General features: G+C 36.6%; 1 protein-coding gene across 3 annotated transcripts in view; it reads left to right on the top strand.

The window, feature by feature from the left end:
- NUBPL (nucleotide binding protein like) overlaps positions 1 to 6,693 on the top strand; it is a 73,837-nt gene extending 67,144 nt beyond the window's left edge. For all 3 annotated transcript variants that reach the window (XM_039351885.1, XM_039351887.1, XM_039351886.1), the window contains 2 exons: positions 955 to 1,037; positions 6,547 to 6,693. In XM_039351885.1, the coding sequence (XP_039207819.1) occupies positions 955 to 1,037; positions 6,547 to 6,609 (146 nt within the window). In that variant the 3' untranslated portion in view covers positions 6,610 to 6,693. The remainder of the gene's footprint in view (positions 1 to 954; positions 1,038 to 6,546) is intronic.
- Positions 6,694 to 16,376: the final 9,683 nt, after the last annotated feature.

Here is a 16,376-nt window from a genome sequence, read left to right as displayed (position 1 = left end):
ATCACTTTATAACAAGGGTGTTATAAAGTGGTATTAACACTTCACGTGATCTTGATTTTATCTCTCTTGGAATATTGCATCCAGTTTGGTCACCACGATGTAAAAAATATGTTGAGACTCTAGAAAGAGTACAGAGAAGAGCAACAAAGATGATTAGAGGACTGGAGGCTAAAACATATAAAGAACAGTTGCTGGAATCTGTCTAGTTTAATGAAGAAAAGGACTAGGGTGACATGATAGCAGTGTTCCAATATCTCAGGGGTTGCCACAAAAAGAGGGAGTCGAGCTATTCTCCAAAGCACCTGAAGGCAGGACAAGAAGCAATGGATGGAAACTAACCAAAGAGAGAAGCAACCTAGAACTAAGGAGAAATTTCTGGAGTTAGAACAATTAATCATTGGAACAACCTGCCTCCAGAAGTTGTGAATGTTCCAACACTAGAAGTTTTTAAGAAGAGATTTGACAGCCATTTGTCTGAAATGATATAAGATTTCCTGCCTGAGCAGGGGGTTGGATTAGAAGACCTCCAAGGTCCCTTCCAACTCTATTACTATTATTATTATTAATTATTATTATTATTGCAGTACGGATTTCTTCTGAAAAGCAAAATAGAGATTATTGAGTTGAAAAGAAATTTGTCTCAGTGGTGCATGCAGATCTGGCATGTTTTCTTTATTATCATCCTAAATAGGTCATATCTGTCTTCATCCTCTCCCACCATCTCAGTATTAGACAATTTTAGCAGATAAGAGAAACTGAACATCACTTTGCAGTCATCTTTAGAAACAATCTTTTTAAAATTATCTCAATAATCCAAAACTTTGACAAGGCTTGACTAATTCTCAATTTTAATACTTCTGAAATATGACACCAGGTGTATTACTTGAACTATTTCAATTAAAAACATTTGTATAACATTTAACCTTTGTGCCAATTTTCTGATATTTAATATAGGTGACATTCCACTACATGTCCACATAAGAGAAACATCTGATTCTGGCAAACCTATTGTCATTTCACAGCCCCAGAGCAATGTGGTGAGTTTAATATAATCAATTTTTTAAATGTAGACATTGTTTGATTAGAAGCTGTTATTTTTGTGCTAAAAGGATTTCAATAGAACTAACTTATTAGTCTCCACTTCTTTCATAATGACTCTTTAGCCATAATTTCAGCAGGCAATACTAGGCAATAGTTAAGATTTTTGCATAGAAAGGAAAGCAATAGAAAGTGATGTTTTGAGTAATAAAACATTGACTATTTTTTCCAGCTTATTTTTGAACAATTTTATGGGTAGAAGTGTCTGACCTTACTTAGCAATACTGTATTTACCTGACAGGAAAACAGACTCCTCCCTCCCCAAATAATTGCCTGAAAACATGGACCCATCATTCACTGAAAAGAGTTATAGAAGAAGATTCTAGTGAAAGGGAATAAATAAAAGTGCAAATAATGAAAGAGCCTCAACCAGAGTGAAAAAAGGAGGAAATTTGCTGCCCTTGCTCAAGTCTTCCTCTTGTAGTTCTCTTGATATATAGTAGATGGTGAATATTGACAGTAAAAACTCATTCCAAGGAGAATTTACATAGAGCCATTACAGATACTCATCAATCATCCATGAAAGAGGCTGGCCCATTCACTAAACAGCTCTGCAAATCATAAGTATACTCACCTGAAAATAAGAGTCTCTGAACTCAGTAAGACTTACCGTAGAATAAGGTTGCATGAATCTCACTTGTGCTTGCATTTCAGTATAAAGCTTTCCACTGTTCTGTCTTGTTTTTACAAATGTAACAAAAAAACCCAAATCCATTACCTCCAGGTTCTTTTGCCCAGTTTGCATCCATGATAAAGGATGTAAACTGACCTAAACAAATCCATCTGTAGCATGGCAACAGTGTATAAATATTTCCCTAGGAGTGAGGGTCACTGAATGTACTCGGTGCTTTTGATGAACTGAGCTTCAGCGTATAAAAGTTTAGGAAAGTTTGTGCCTTTTAATAAAATCTGTTAATGTGAAAAGGTGCTACCAAAGTCTCCTGATAGTTGAATTCAGTAGGATTCCCTACTGAGTTGTGTTTCCTGATCCCAGATTTTTGCAGTCTCTCTTTGTGTAAATCTAGAGCACGGGTGTCAAGGTTGATCATGTCGTGTGATGTATTGTGATGTATCGCGACATTTTTTGCCTTTGTGGAGCCAGGGTGGGCATAGTCTGTGCGTGACACATCTGGCCCACCAGCCGCCAGTTTGACACCCTTGATCTAGAGTGTTCAGGTTTGTCTGCATGTTTACAGAAATGTAGGTACTCCTCAATTTATGGCTGTTCATTTAACAATGGCCCAGAGTTATGGCAGCCTTGGAAAAAACTGTAATTACACTTATGACTGCCACAGCACCCTGTTGGTCATGTGATAGCAATTCAGGTGCATTTATGACCAGTTTCAATGTCCGCAGTCATATGATCATGATCGTTTTTTACAACTTCTGGCAAAAAATGGGATAGCTAAATTCATTTAACAACTATGTGATTAGCTTAATGATCACAGTGATTCATTTAACAACTGCTGTAAAAATCATCATAAAATTGGTATTGACTTGACCTATGACAGCAATGTCTTAGGATGGAAATTCTGGCCATAATTTGAGGACTACCTATGGTTACATGTCATTTCTATCCTGGTTCTAATATATGAAGATATTCTATCACTACACTTTTTTAATTCTGAGAATTCAGTGTAAAATTCATCTTAATTCATCAGATTAAGAATTTATATCTTAATTTTTGCCATGCTGCCATGATATATATATATTTGATTTTCAAATCAACGTTGCATTAGTTTTTTTGCAATTACTCCAGAATAGAAATTGTAGCATACAAAGCAGCTAAGAATTAGAAGTTGTGCTAGGATTTTGACCCTAAAGATCTGTAAAACTACAAAAGACCAAACCTCTGTAGTCAGTAGATCTTTTGGTCCATCTATTGATTTATGAGAATATTTCTCCTTCTGTTTGTCCTATATTTAAGAGTTTGGCCTTCAAATGATTGGTCAGCAGATTAATCAGCAAATGATTAATGTTAAACTGTCAACTTTTTTATTTGCTAGGAGAAATGGATCCTTGCTTTGCAGAAATGTGACCTGTAGTAATTCCCTTAGAAATTCCAAAGCAAAAGAGAAGGGAGAAATATTTCTAGTGAACATAAGCTATATGCATATGAAGACATAAATGTGAAGGATAAATGTGAGCTGTACATTTCTCCTTTCAATTTTTCATGTTGTGCTTCCTCTTATTTTTTCGTAATGATGGCATGCATGACAGTAGAATACAGTTTTATTAAACGGTCCATAGTTAAAATGCATGCATACTACATACATACATAATATTCATGATGCTATTCCTTTTCAGGGTAAGCAGTGTGTCACAGAGTGCATAAAATGTATAAGAAATATTAAGCCAAAGAAATTAAAGGCCTGAGATAAGAGAAAGAAAGATGGCTAAAACTAGGATAGTCTTCTCTAGACAGGGTCAATCTATGCAAATTATTTATCTTGAGAGAAAGTATTACTAATCCCACATTTATGCAAAATACATATCACTGGGCTGATTTTCTAGGGCATGCCTACACTTTAACACTAGCACAGGGGTGTCAAACTGCCATCCCGTGGACCAGTTTCATCATACCGAAGCCGCGCCCCACCCCATTGCTGCCAATGCAAAAAAAGTCACAATATGTCGCAACACATCACGTGATGTGGCAAGTTTGACACCTGTGCACTAGTGGTTATATACCACCTCACAGTGTTTTGCAGTTCTCTAAGCTGTTTACAGAGTCCGCATATTGCCCTCAACAATCTGGGTCCTCATTTCACCAGCCTCGGAAGGATGGAAGGCTGAGTCAACCTTGAGCCGGTCAGGATCAAACTGCTGGCAATCAGTAGAATTAGCCTGCAATACTGCATTCTAACCATTGCAACACCACTTTGCTTCCTGTTTGAAGTGAAATTGACTTCTATGATCTAGGCCTTTCTAAAAATGATTCAAAACAGCATTGCTCCAGAAGGCCTATAGTGAGGCCTAACACCTGGAATGATTGTAACTATGGTTTGATGATGAAATATTTTATTTTTATATCTTGATTGTAAACAAGCAACATTAACCCTAGACAGACAGACAGACAGACAGATAAATACAATGCCCACATTATTTAATATACTACTTTCCAATATTCTGCCCTTACAAATGGTGCTTGCTTGCACCACATCTATTTACCTTCATGCATCATCTTTTGTTCTTTAAACTTTTTACCTCTGTTTTTGACAATGTCACCAACTCCACCCAAACACAACTTTCTCAATCTTCCCCTTCCTCTGAACTCATTCACTCTTTCTTTGCAAATTCACCAATGCAGTCCTCATTCAATCTTTCCACTTAGCCAAAACACCTCAGTATGCTTATATTATGACTTATTCTTTTATTTTATCACATGCACTCTTTAAATATCACATAATTTTTTAGGGGCAGAGTGGTGTCTTAGCATCCAAAAGGATGCATTAAAGACTCATTTTGTTTATCAAATTCCTCCAAACTCTTTATGTGCAAAATTGCGAAGCTTTTATATAATATGAATAAGACTCTGGCCTAGGTTTTCCCCCTGCTCAGGAACTCATATAACCAGTTTATGCTGATGAGCAACAGCCAAACATTTTTAGATCATGAATTCAAGAAGTCTGACACTCCAGATGTCTTTTTGACATTCCTGACATACAGCATCTTGGCCTCAAATAGCAATTTGTTTGACTCTTGTGCTAGTTTCAATAGCAATAAATATATTCTTTTTTATGGGTTCAGTGGGAGATTTTTACTCAGTTTCCTTTTGCTGAACTCTTACCTTCTTCAGAGCTTTACCTCTTTCATCTACCTTCACTCCTTACTCATTTCTGCCTTACTTAGACATAATTTTCTTTCACACCATAGTACTTTACCCCATGTCAACCATTTAGGTCCTTTCCCACTCATCATAGCACATCCATTTTTTCTGTTTAGGGGTCCTTTTTTGCCAATAATACTATCTAAGTGTGGTAGAGAAAGAACTCAGCACACTGTACCTGGGCATCTGCAATATCTCTGTTGTTGCCTGTAAACTCCTCAAATTAAATATCATCATCATAATAATTTTAGCCATTGTCTATCCACCGTAAGAAGAAGGCCTCTTCCGTATGTTTTCAACCAATACGGTCCTGAGTTTTCTTTTGCCAGTTGGGCCTGCAATACTTGCTGATGTCATTGATCCATAAATTAAATATAAATTTAATTAATTTAATTTTTGTAAGTGCCTGAAGTCAACTGAATGTGAATGGGCGACCATATAAATTCTCTAAATAAATACATTCATGCTAAAAATGTCCAACTTTTTATTAGCTTTTCAGCTTTTATAAGATTTGAGCTTTCTTGCATGCTCTGGTGTTCTTATGTAAGAATTTGTGGGTGATATTGCTGACATTTCTCATTAAGGACAATATTGCAAGATTTCAGTCATTTTTAAAGAATTGTAAAGGATTTCTGAGAAATGAGGAAGAGTTCTGACTATCTAATAAAAAAATCTCCCTATTCCATAAATACAGTCTAAAATTTTACATCATTCCATTGGCATCCTTCAGTCTCTAGAGACTATGGTATCGTGCTCTGGAAAGAGGTCCTAAGGCAGCATCTTGTGTGGCTAAAAAGGCCAATTCGAGAATGGCAGTCCCTTCCACACTGAGGGCAGATATAATCTGTCCCCTGTCCAGCCCCCAGATTTCGCTGGTTCTGGGACTGCCTCTTTGCCTCAGCCTGCCGCACAAGTGTCTCTTCAAATTGGAGAAGGCCATGCTGCGTCTTTAGCCTTCAGGCTGAACGATCAGAGGTCAAGAATTCCCAGCTGTTAATGTCCATTCCCAAGGCCTTTAGATCCCTCTTGCAGATATCCTTATATCACAGCTCAGGTCTCCCTCTGTGGCGCTTTCTCTGCACTAGTTCTCCATACAGAAGATTTTTCGGAATTTGACCATCAGCCATTCTCATGACATGCCCAAGCCAGCGTAGACATCGCTGTTTCAATAGTGTATAAATGCTAGAGATTCCAGCATATTCCATGACTGCGCTATTTGGGACTTTGTCATGCCAGGTGATGCCGAGAATACGTCGAAGACAGCGCATATGAAAAGTGTTCAGCTTTCTCTCTTGCCATATGTGAAGAGTCCAAGACTCACTGCAGTACAAGAGTGTGCTGAAGACGCAGGCTCTATAGATCTGGATCTTTGTATGTTCTGTCAACTTCTTATTAAGCCATACTCTCTTTATAAATACAGACTAAAATTTTACATCATAATTACTACATTATTTGTCAATGTTTTGCTATTGGCCACTTTTTAGGTATAATTAGTATAGTTAATCACCCTATAACAGCAGTCAGGTGGTAGTGGGCAATTTGTATTGTTTCATAAGAAATATTTTATATTCCATTCTAATCTAAGATATTAATACGATGAATTTGTAAATATTTTGCAGGCTCAAGCCTATTTGAAGATTGCTGCTGAAATAGTGAAAAGACTGTCACTTTTACCAATTTGAAGTCATCATTTTGAAGGGCTGCACTTCGAATTTTATGATTGAGATGTGACTTAAAATATAACAAAATAAATAACAAATATTTTATGACTGTTTTATGGAAAGTTTTTCAGTTGCATATTTTAATCTTCATATTTAGCTTCTTTAATTCCAGTAATTTAAAAATAGTGTTCCAGCAAAGAATCTTTTGGTACTTTAAAGACTGAAACTCATTAGAACATAAGATTTCATGGATTACAATTTATTTAATCAGATGCATTGAATATAATCTTGGGAAATGATTACTGTATCAGATGCACGGATTCTAGTCCAGAGAAAGAATTATTACATGCGAGGCAAATGGCCTGTTCAAAAATATGATAAATAAATAAACAAATTACATATACTGTCAGCTAAGATGGGCCTGAAAAATTCATGATGTCTGTAGTCAGATGAATTTTTCCATACATGTATTAGATGCAGCAGTGAATTTACATTTGCAGGATTAAGAGGGCAACTGATCTTGTCAATTTCTCCTTTACTTATGGTGTAACTTGTTCCAGTAAATCTCCTGTTTCACTTTCTGAACGTGATGTTGGGAACTTCAGAGAAAGAGTATAGTCAGTCATCTTGCTTTTCTTTTCTGCTGATAAAGAGTTGGACAACCTTCGACCCTCCTGGTCTTGTGGAACTGGAACTTGCACTGACATACATTTCCCATTGCTTATGCTGGCTACAACTACTAGGATTTTCAGTTCACCAACACTTTGAGAGCCTATACCTGGGCTAGCATAATAGTTCTTCTCAAGGAAGAACAGTTCACAGTTGAACCGATTTATATAAGATCTTCTAACTTTTCCCACTCGTTTAATCAGGTGTGAAGATGTTGTGCCAGTCCCTATCTTTCATTCCAACCTGTCTTACAGAGTTATGGTGAGGATAAAATGAAGGGGGAGCTCCATAATTCAATCTTTTATGTGAATGTTTAAATATAAGTGTAGTAAATTTAAAATAAATAATGGGACGAAAATGTAAATTGATAGTCTGGAGCCAACATAGCAAAAATTTGTTCTATTGTGAAGAGTTATTGTGAAATTGTCAGAAATTATTTTGAGCTATCAAATAATAGGAGATTTAAGGAACTGTCTTTTAACTTTTGTGGATTATCGTGTGTCAGTTGATGCTCGATAAATTGTAATTGTCTAAGCAAATTGTTTTCTTATATCGAGCATGAATAAACTCAACATTCAGTAGCAAGCTCCTCATTAAAATAGAAGCATCAGGTTACTGAAGGAAGAAACGTGTGATAAAAATTAAGTACTGATCACTGAACATATGATTATAGTTTTACAACAGAGTAATAGCCCCAAATGTATAAACAGTACATTTAATTGCCAATTTTTATCCAGCACGTGGATATATACTGTCAGTGCTTTTTTTCTATATAAAAAAAAAAAGGTGCTGGAACTCACACACATCATACAACCTGCCTTGCCTACCCTACAAGGTTCCATCCAAAAAAGGTGCCGGAACTCCATTCTGGGCGTTCTATGAGAAAAAAAGCCCTGTATACTGTGTATTTCATTATTATGTGCAGGTTTATAAACATGAACATACATGTGCATGCAAAAGTTTTACTGACTAAACCACATGCTAGTTCAGGTTACCAATTTTCTTTTATATATGAACTAACAGGAACACAAACCAAAATGCACAAATTCATTGTTAAGTTCATAGTACTATGGTAGTATAGTTTATAGAAGTTGGTTGCTATTTCCTTTTTATTGCTAATTGAGAACTGGCTTACTTTGTACTTTTAAAATTTGGCATTTGTGTTTTATTGGACTGGGTTGTAAATTAAATAAATATACAAGATACACAAATATATAATATTTAACTGAGCAAGATTGTATGAAATTCAGCATTCAAGATTTTATTCTCTAACAAACTTCTATTATTATTTGATATTATGCTTTATGAATTCAAATGATCAGAGCTGTAGTTAATGTGACGAGCTGAATAAATTTTCCTGGGTCTTGGGGTTTTTGTTTGTTTTTTGCTCAGTCCAACATAGTATAAAACTTGGGAAACTTTCATAATAGCCAATTTAAGATTAGATTAAGATTAAGAAGATACCGTTGAAGTCAGGTCCCTCTTTTTTCTAGCTTCCACTGGTATGATATCAGTATTGATGACATTTCAGTGATGACTGAGAAATCCAGCACAAATTCCACTACCTGTACTTCAGATCAATGCCTGTGTATATTTGGAGTTAATTACAGTCTTCTAAAATGGTTCTTTAACATCACAATAGAGTCATATCATGACAGATATGCCATTATCTATTGTATAGACAAATGCTATTGGGGAATTTGGGGGTAAGTTAATGTTAAGTATATAAGGACACTTCTCAGATTCTGCCAAATTCACTTCTCTTGGTGTGTATGTGCTTTAGATAGCATTCAGACTTACTGCTAAGCTGTGGTTTTTAGTCAAAACCTCAGTTAGTAGGCAGCTATTTGGAAAAATGCCGAATCTTATAGTAAAACCAAGGATCACCTAATAAAACTGTTCAGAAGGAGGTTTAGAAGAGACTAAGCTAAGTATTGCTTAGCCATGCATAATTAACCCATGTCATTCATTATCAAAGGATATGATGACAACTATAAAAGGAGTTTGGATAACTCCAGTTTTTCAAAAGCTTTTAACTTTTATACTTAATATTCTCTTTGGGTAAGAGGTTTATACTTCTAAATACTAGTTACAGGGAACAAAAGGGAGAGGGACATGTATCCTTGCAGCCACCAAATAGTTCAACTCAAATGACATTTTACTTTAAACTGTGATTTTTAGGTGAGTTATTGTCTCCATTCTGCTTTTTCTTCTTTTTTTTTTCTGAATGTATTGCAGGACTCATGTACTAATTTCCACAACTCTTGAAAGATGAGCAGGGTGAGAGGGTCTGTTAAACCCTTAATGTCTGTTAATTCTGAATTTATGACACTAGCAACAATAATTACATTGCATATTTTTTATAATTCATGTAAATGAGCTCATTGTAGTTACAGCTCTATTTAAGAGAGAAATATATAATTTTATGTATACAATAGTATAGTAGTCCATACAATGGGAGTAAAGTCCACACAAAAAATTGTTAATTTGAATTTGGATAAACTTTTTCTGTGTTTAGCAATCTTACCACAGTTCAGTAATGATAAACCTCTGCAACATTTTTGTGCCTTTTAATATAATAATCTCAATATTTATGTAGATGTTTCTGAAGATTAGTTGGCTGTTGTCCTGTGGGAGACAGGCTCTCCTACTTTCTATTTTTAATCCTATCCTCAGTAGAGTTTTGCATTTATGCACTTCAAGCAATTAAAAGATTCAGGCTGATTTCCTATGTGTTAATTGCTTGTTTGTTTCCAGGTTATCTTCTCCATTCACCAAATCTTACGCATTTTAATATAATTGCACTGAAAGGATGGATTAATTTTATTACCTCATATGGATTTGTTCATTGTAATAAATCTACAACAGTATAAATGAATAAAGCAATGAATATCATATTGAACTATGTATTTAAAATCAAGTTTGCACTATGTTTTTAAGAGCAAAACAACAAATCTTACATTACTTTTGTAACTGAATAGTTTTGATCAGTGATGTAATGGCATACTGATTAGGTAAGGTGGCTGTTCATAATGTTTATATTAAATGTCATAGGATTGTGCAAATTAAGTCTGTTCTGATTCACATCAGGTCCCCCAAGTTGGATTGATTCAAATTGAATCTGATTCCAAAAGGCAATTTGTTCTGGAGAGAGGAAAAAAAACAGCATTTCTGAACATGTACAAAAAGTTATTCAATTGTCAAACTGATTCAGAGGCAATCAGTCAATTTGACAATGCTTAATGTTTATTTGTTAGATTGATGATAATAATAATAGTAAAGTTGGAAGGGACCTTGGAGGTCATCTAGCCCAACCCCCTGTTCAGGCAGGAAACCCTATACCATTTCAGACAAATGGCTGTCCAGTCTCTTCTTAAAAACCTCCAGTGTTGGAGCATTTACCGCTTCTGGAGGCAGGTTGTCCCACTGGTTAATTGTTCTAACTGTCAGGAAGTTTCTCCTTAGTTCTAGGTTGCTTCTCTCCTTGCTTAGTTTCCACCCATTGCTTCTTGTCCTGCCTTCAGGCGCCTTGGAAAATAACTTGACACCCTCTTCTTTGTGGCAGCTCCTGAGATATTGGAACACTGCTATCATGTCCCCCTTAGTCCTTCTCTTCATTAAACTAGACATACCCAATTCCAGCAACCATTCCTTATATGCTTTAGCCTCCAGTCCCCTAATCATCTTTGTTGCTCTTCTCTGTACTCAACATCTTTTTTACATCGCAGTGACCAAAACTGGATGCAGTATTCCAAGTGTGGCCTTACCAAGGCATTGTAAAGTGGTATTAACACTTCACGTGATCTTGATTCTATCCCTCTGTTAATGCAGCCTAGCACTGTGTTGGCCTTTTTGGCAGCTGCAGCACACTGCTTGCTCATATTTAGGTGATTGTCCACTAGGACTCCGAGGTCCTTCTCACTGTTACTACTATTGAGCAAGGTACCCCCTATACTATACCTGTGCATTTGGTTTTTCTTGCCTAAATGTAGAACCTTATTTTTTCACCATTGAATTTCATTTTGTTAGATAGCGACCAGTGTTCAAGTCTGTCCAGATCCTTCTGTATCTTAAGCCTGTCTTCTGGAGTGTTGGCTATTCCTGCCAGCTTGGTGTCGTCTGAAAATTTGATGAGTTCCCCATCTATCCCCTTGTCCAAATCGTTGATATAAATATTGAAGAGCACTGGGCCCAGAACAGAGCCCTGGGGCACCCCACTACACATTTCCCTCCATGTAGATGCGGTTCCATTGAGGACCACACACTGAGTACGGCCGGTCAGCCAGCTACGGATCCATCTGGTGGTGGTGCTTTCTACCCCACATTTTTCTATCTGGATCTATCTGATCCATGTGAATTGAATGTCTATAATAAATTGTCTATAATAAATCCCAATAAATTGTTTATAAGAGATGTCAAACTTTTAATTCACTAATGTCCATGACGTATTCTTCATATTATTTTGAAACGTTAGCTATAATTTGTGGGGAAATTTTTGAAAGCCCTTATTTGAGCATTTAGAGACTGTTTGAAGTTAGATTGGCACTGAACAAAGTGACCTATGACCATTTTTCACACTTAACGACCATTGCAGCATCCCCATGGTCACGTGATCAAAATTTGGAAACTTGGCAACTGACTCCTATTTATGGCAGTCGCAGTATCCCAGGGCCATGTCATTCCCTTTTGTGACCTGACAAGCAAAGTCAATGGGAAATCTAGATTCACTTAACAACCGTGTTACTAACTTAACAATTGCAGTGATTGACTTAACAACTGGTAAAAAAAGTTGTAAAATGGGACAAAACTCACTTAACAAATGTCTCACTTAGCGATATAAATTTTGGGCTCAGTTGTGGTTGCAAGTCAAGGACTACCTGTATAATAGCATTGGAAATAGGATTTTCTTCAGCAGCGTTCTACCAGCACTGGTAGATAAAGCAGCTTGAGGAGAAGGGCTGATGTTAGTCATAAAAATAACTGAATGGGAAATGATTTTCCTTTCAAACTAGCTCTCATAGCTGCTGTTCCTTTATTTTTAAAAATAGTTTTTCTGTTCTGTGTCCTTTAACTGTTTTTCAGTTTGGCCTCACTATAAGTATGCACTTAATTTGGGGGTGTAAGAACTTATACATTTCCAACTGCTCTCAGTAGCGAAATGATGTCTTAAATCAAGGTATTGTGATGGTACAAAAATAGTTATGTAACAGTATAAACCATGCTATGCAATTAAACTTTTCCTACAAAGCACAAAGAGTAGCCATGAGATAATTGTGTACATCACATAATTGCCCTTTTTGTGTAATTAAATGTGTATTTATTTCTCATGCTGATTTCCCTAAGTACTTTATTTTTAGTCACTATTCTAAATAAAACCACCGATTAGGGAGCAAATGTAACCTTATAAATATATCTGCACAATGATTTAAGAGCACTGAGTTTTTTAAAGCCCTTTTTTCTGAAATTTTAATAAATGCATTGCCACAATTTTGGTTACAATTTAGCAATCAAAACTATGCTTTAATAGATTGCAAGCAGGTTTTTGGAATACACTGTACCATAGAGAGAAGTTTATTACCAAATTATATCCAAACAATTGGGAGAGTTGGCAACTATTTTTCCTATCCTGAATATTTTTTACAGTTGTATTATTGATTTGTAAGCCTTTTGGAATTTTTGAGAAAATTCTTTATCCTGATATAATGTTTCAACAGAGTTATCCCATATAACTTGTACCAAACATATTATGCAGACATACTGTCTATTAATACTGTATTATATGATAGTATGTAAGCATAAGAGATGTACATAAATAACTTAGCTTTCCCCACATATAAAATGTAGGCAATTAAAAAAATACGATTCTGGGCTTCACTGCTCTTAACTGCAACTGTAAATAGATAAATACTTTGGATCAGTGGCATTCACTTCATATTTTTTTAAAAAAATCAATGGGCAAGCACTAGTCATTAAAATTGGGTTTAATACTTATGCTTACTCTGCAGCTGTTCCAACCCAACTTCTTCTGTCAAACCCTCTTAACTGCTTGTCTATATTTCATAGTAATATTTAGAATGGCCACAACAGAGCTGTATGTAGAATCATTGCTGCTCTTCTAATGTATTTATGGACTCTAGTTTCAGATCTGGAAGGATAAATTTACAAATTATTTTTAAGCAGCTGCAAAGCTGAGTTGCAGAAACATTTATAGAGAGTAACAGAAAACAGTGAGTTGTCAGGTTATAAAACCAAGAAAGGCTTCATTCCTTCCCTTCCCCAGTGCTTCCATCTGTGGCTCTTGACACCCTTTGTGGTGCTGTAACAAAGCAATTTTGTGGTGCTCCCTAAAGGGCTCCAATACTGCCAATCATCTTCAAGATGAATGCATGGGGTAAATGGAGCCGATATAAGGTTGTTTCCCACATTCTTAGGTCTGAAAAAGGTTAAGCGACTCACTATTCTATTCTGGAGCAACTAGCTTGATCCTGAGTTTCAGCCAAGTTCAGTTATTGCTCATTTTAAGCCACCTCTGAAAGAGAGCATCTTCAGTTTGCAACATAAAGCTGATTTTGCCCCCTCTTATTGGTATTTCAGTTACTGTGTTTAAATATTGTGTGAATGTATTGCAGAAATGAGCTGTCAGAAATAGTGAAAATGACAAAGGCACTCCGTGAAAACCTTGTACAATATGTTTGGAACGCAATAATTCTAAAAGTAGAACTGGGGTAGGAATAATTGAAGCCTTTAACTTCCTTTTCTTAACAGTTTTGAATATAAGAAATTCCAAAAATAGACGGTTGCAATAAAAGGAAAGGATAGGTGAGCTCTCCAAAGGTGGGAAAAAGTGCATGATATGCATATTAATCTTCTCCTGTGAAATGAGACGGCCTCAACGCTATTTCACATGGAGCATTTTTACCAGTTACAGTCACTGGCATCATGTGTTCAGCATCTGGCCACCATTCAGGACTAGTAGCATATGGTGCATGAATAGTAATACTGAAAAGATGAGTTTATAACATAAACGGTGAACCTAGAATCATCCTTTCTGATTCTTTTGAAAACTTTTCTGGGTGGAAAGTGAAACTGTCCTGCTTGACTGCATTTGGGGGGGGGGGAATTCATTTATTTTGAATGAATGCCTTTACTAACGCTTGCTTTTCCAATCCATGGTGGATGTATCGCAAATGGATATGTGAAATGGGAAACATGGATTATATCCTAGGTCAGTATGAATGTTTTAAGACTTCCTACATTTCTGCCTCCAATAGATTAGCATCGTGTTTTAGTTGTAAAACAGACATCACCGTGACTGATCAGTGCTTTGATGATGGGTTTTTCTTCATGAAGAAATCCTGCTGGTAAAACAGGAATACTGAATCCTGCTACTTGTTTTCTTTATCCAAACTACAGATGATTATTCTTCCAGTGGGCCCAGAGGTTACCATAAACCAAATTAAACAGAACTGCCACTTGCAGAGGCTTCGGAAATAACTGGTTTCAGCATCTCACCATTGCCTCTGCCTCCCATCAACTGATTATTTGGTGACACCCAGGGGGAGGCAAGACAACCTTTTGATCACTAGATCTATATTAACATTTGAGGGGCGAGCAGCAGCCACAGCAGATGGTAAAAATGATGCAAAACGAGTGGGTCCATGTCACACTTGTGGATGTGTCAGAATTAGGAGGAGGAGATTTTTCGGGAGGTCTGTTTTTAAAATCATTAAGGTTATTTTATGACTTATCTGACACTTCTTTTATATTCTCTAATTCAAAATGTTAGAAAACTGGGATCTTCAAAAAAGATGATCATGAGGCTGGGGACTTTAGTTGCCCACCCATGTTCCCACATAGACATTCTGTTGTGGCAGTTCGTGAATGAAAACTTGATTTTGCTCATGGGGTTTGTAGGCTGACTTCTTTTTCAGTGGTATTTCCAGTTTGACTTCACATAAACTGAAGCAGAATTCAAAAGAGATTTTCCCATAATTAATATTATTGTCTTCTTCCTTTGTTACCTTCTTCACCTGCTTTATGTTTGAAAAAAGGAATGATCATCTGCTATTTCATCATTTCTCTTTGGCAAATCTCTCAAAACCGCGTGTTCTGAGAAAACATGACCATATTTTATTAACTGTGATATCTTTTGCCAAAGCAAAAGCAGGTTAATACCAAAACTTTAGAGAAGTAGTGTTCAAAACATTTACCTTTTTTAAAGCTTCCTTTTATCCATTGTGATTTAGATTTTAGATACATTTAGCATAATCAGAGTCTCTTTATAGTTATATATTCATTAGTAATTTATTTTGAATAAAGCGAAACTTCATTTCCATCTGAAACAAGGGCACTTCACCCTTCCATACCCGGCAGCTGCCAGTCCCCGGTCCCACCCCAACCATGCTTGTGTTGTGCCAGAGCAGCCACTTACCTGCCAGCCTTCCGCATTGGCTTTGTTCGAAGCTGGCAGGAAGCTAGGAGGAGATCCTTGCTTAAATGACCCACAATGCTTACATAACAATGGCCATGGGGACTACCAGCATTGCGGTCACTATCACATGATGTCAACACTAGTTACCACATTACAAAAAAGATGTTGAGACTTTGGGAAAAGTGCAAAGAAGAGCAACTAAGATGATTAAAGGTCTGGAGATAAAACATATGAAAAATAGTTGCAGGAATTGGGTATGGCTAGTCTAGAGAAAAGAAGATCTAGGGTAGGGGTGTCAAACTGCCAGCCCACGGCCATATGCGTCATGCCAAAACCACACCCACCCCATTGCCGGCAAGGTCGTGATACATCGTGACACATCACGTGACATTGCAAGTTTGACATCCCTGGTCTAGGGGGTGACATAATAGCAGTATTCCAATATTTGAGGGGCTGCCGCAAAGAAGAGGGGGTCAACTTATTTTCCAAAGCACCAGAAGGCAAGACAAGAAACAATGGATGGAAACTAAGCCAGGAGAGAAGCAAGCTGGAATTAAGGAGAAACTTCCTAACAGTGAAAACAACCAGTAGAACAGCTTACCTTCAGAAGTTGTAGGTGCTTCATAACTGGAGGGTTTTAAAGAAAAAAGTGGTCAGCCATCTGTCTGAAATGGTTTAAGGTCTCCTG

Source organism: Crotalus tigris, unplaced genomic scaffold (assembly GCF_016545835.1).
Source record: "Crotalus tigris isolate CLP2741 ecotype Arizona unplaced genomic scaffold, ASM1654583v1 scf7180000018371.15429387391:27106975, whole genome shotgun sequence".
Classification (NCBI taxonomy): Eukaryota; Metazoa; Chordata; class Lepidosauria; order Squamata; family Viperidae; genus Crotalus; species Crotalus tigris.
This window is presented reverse-complemented; position numbering and strand designations above follow the sequence as displayed.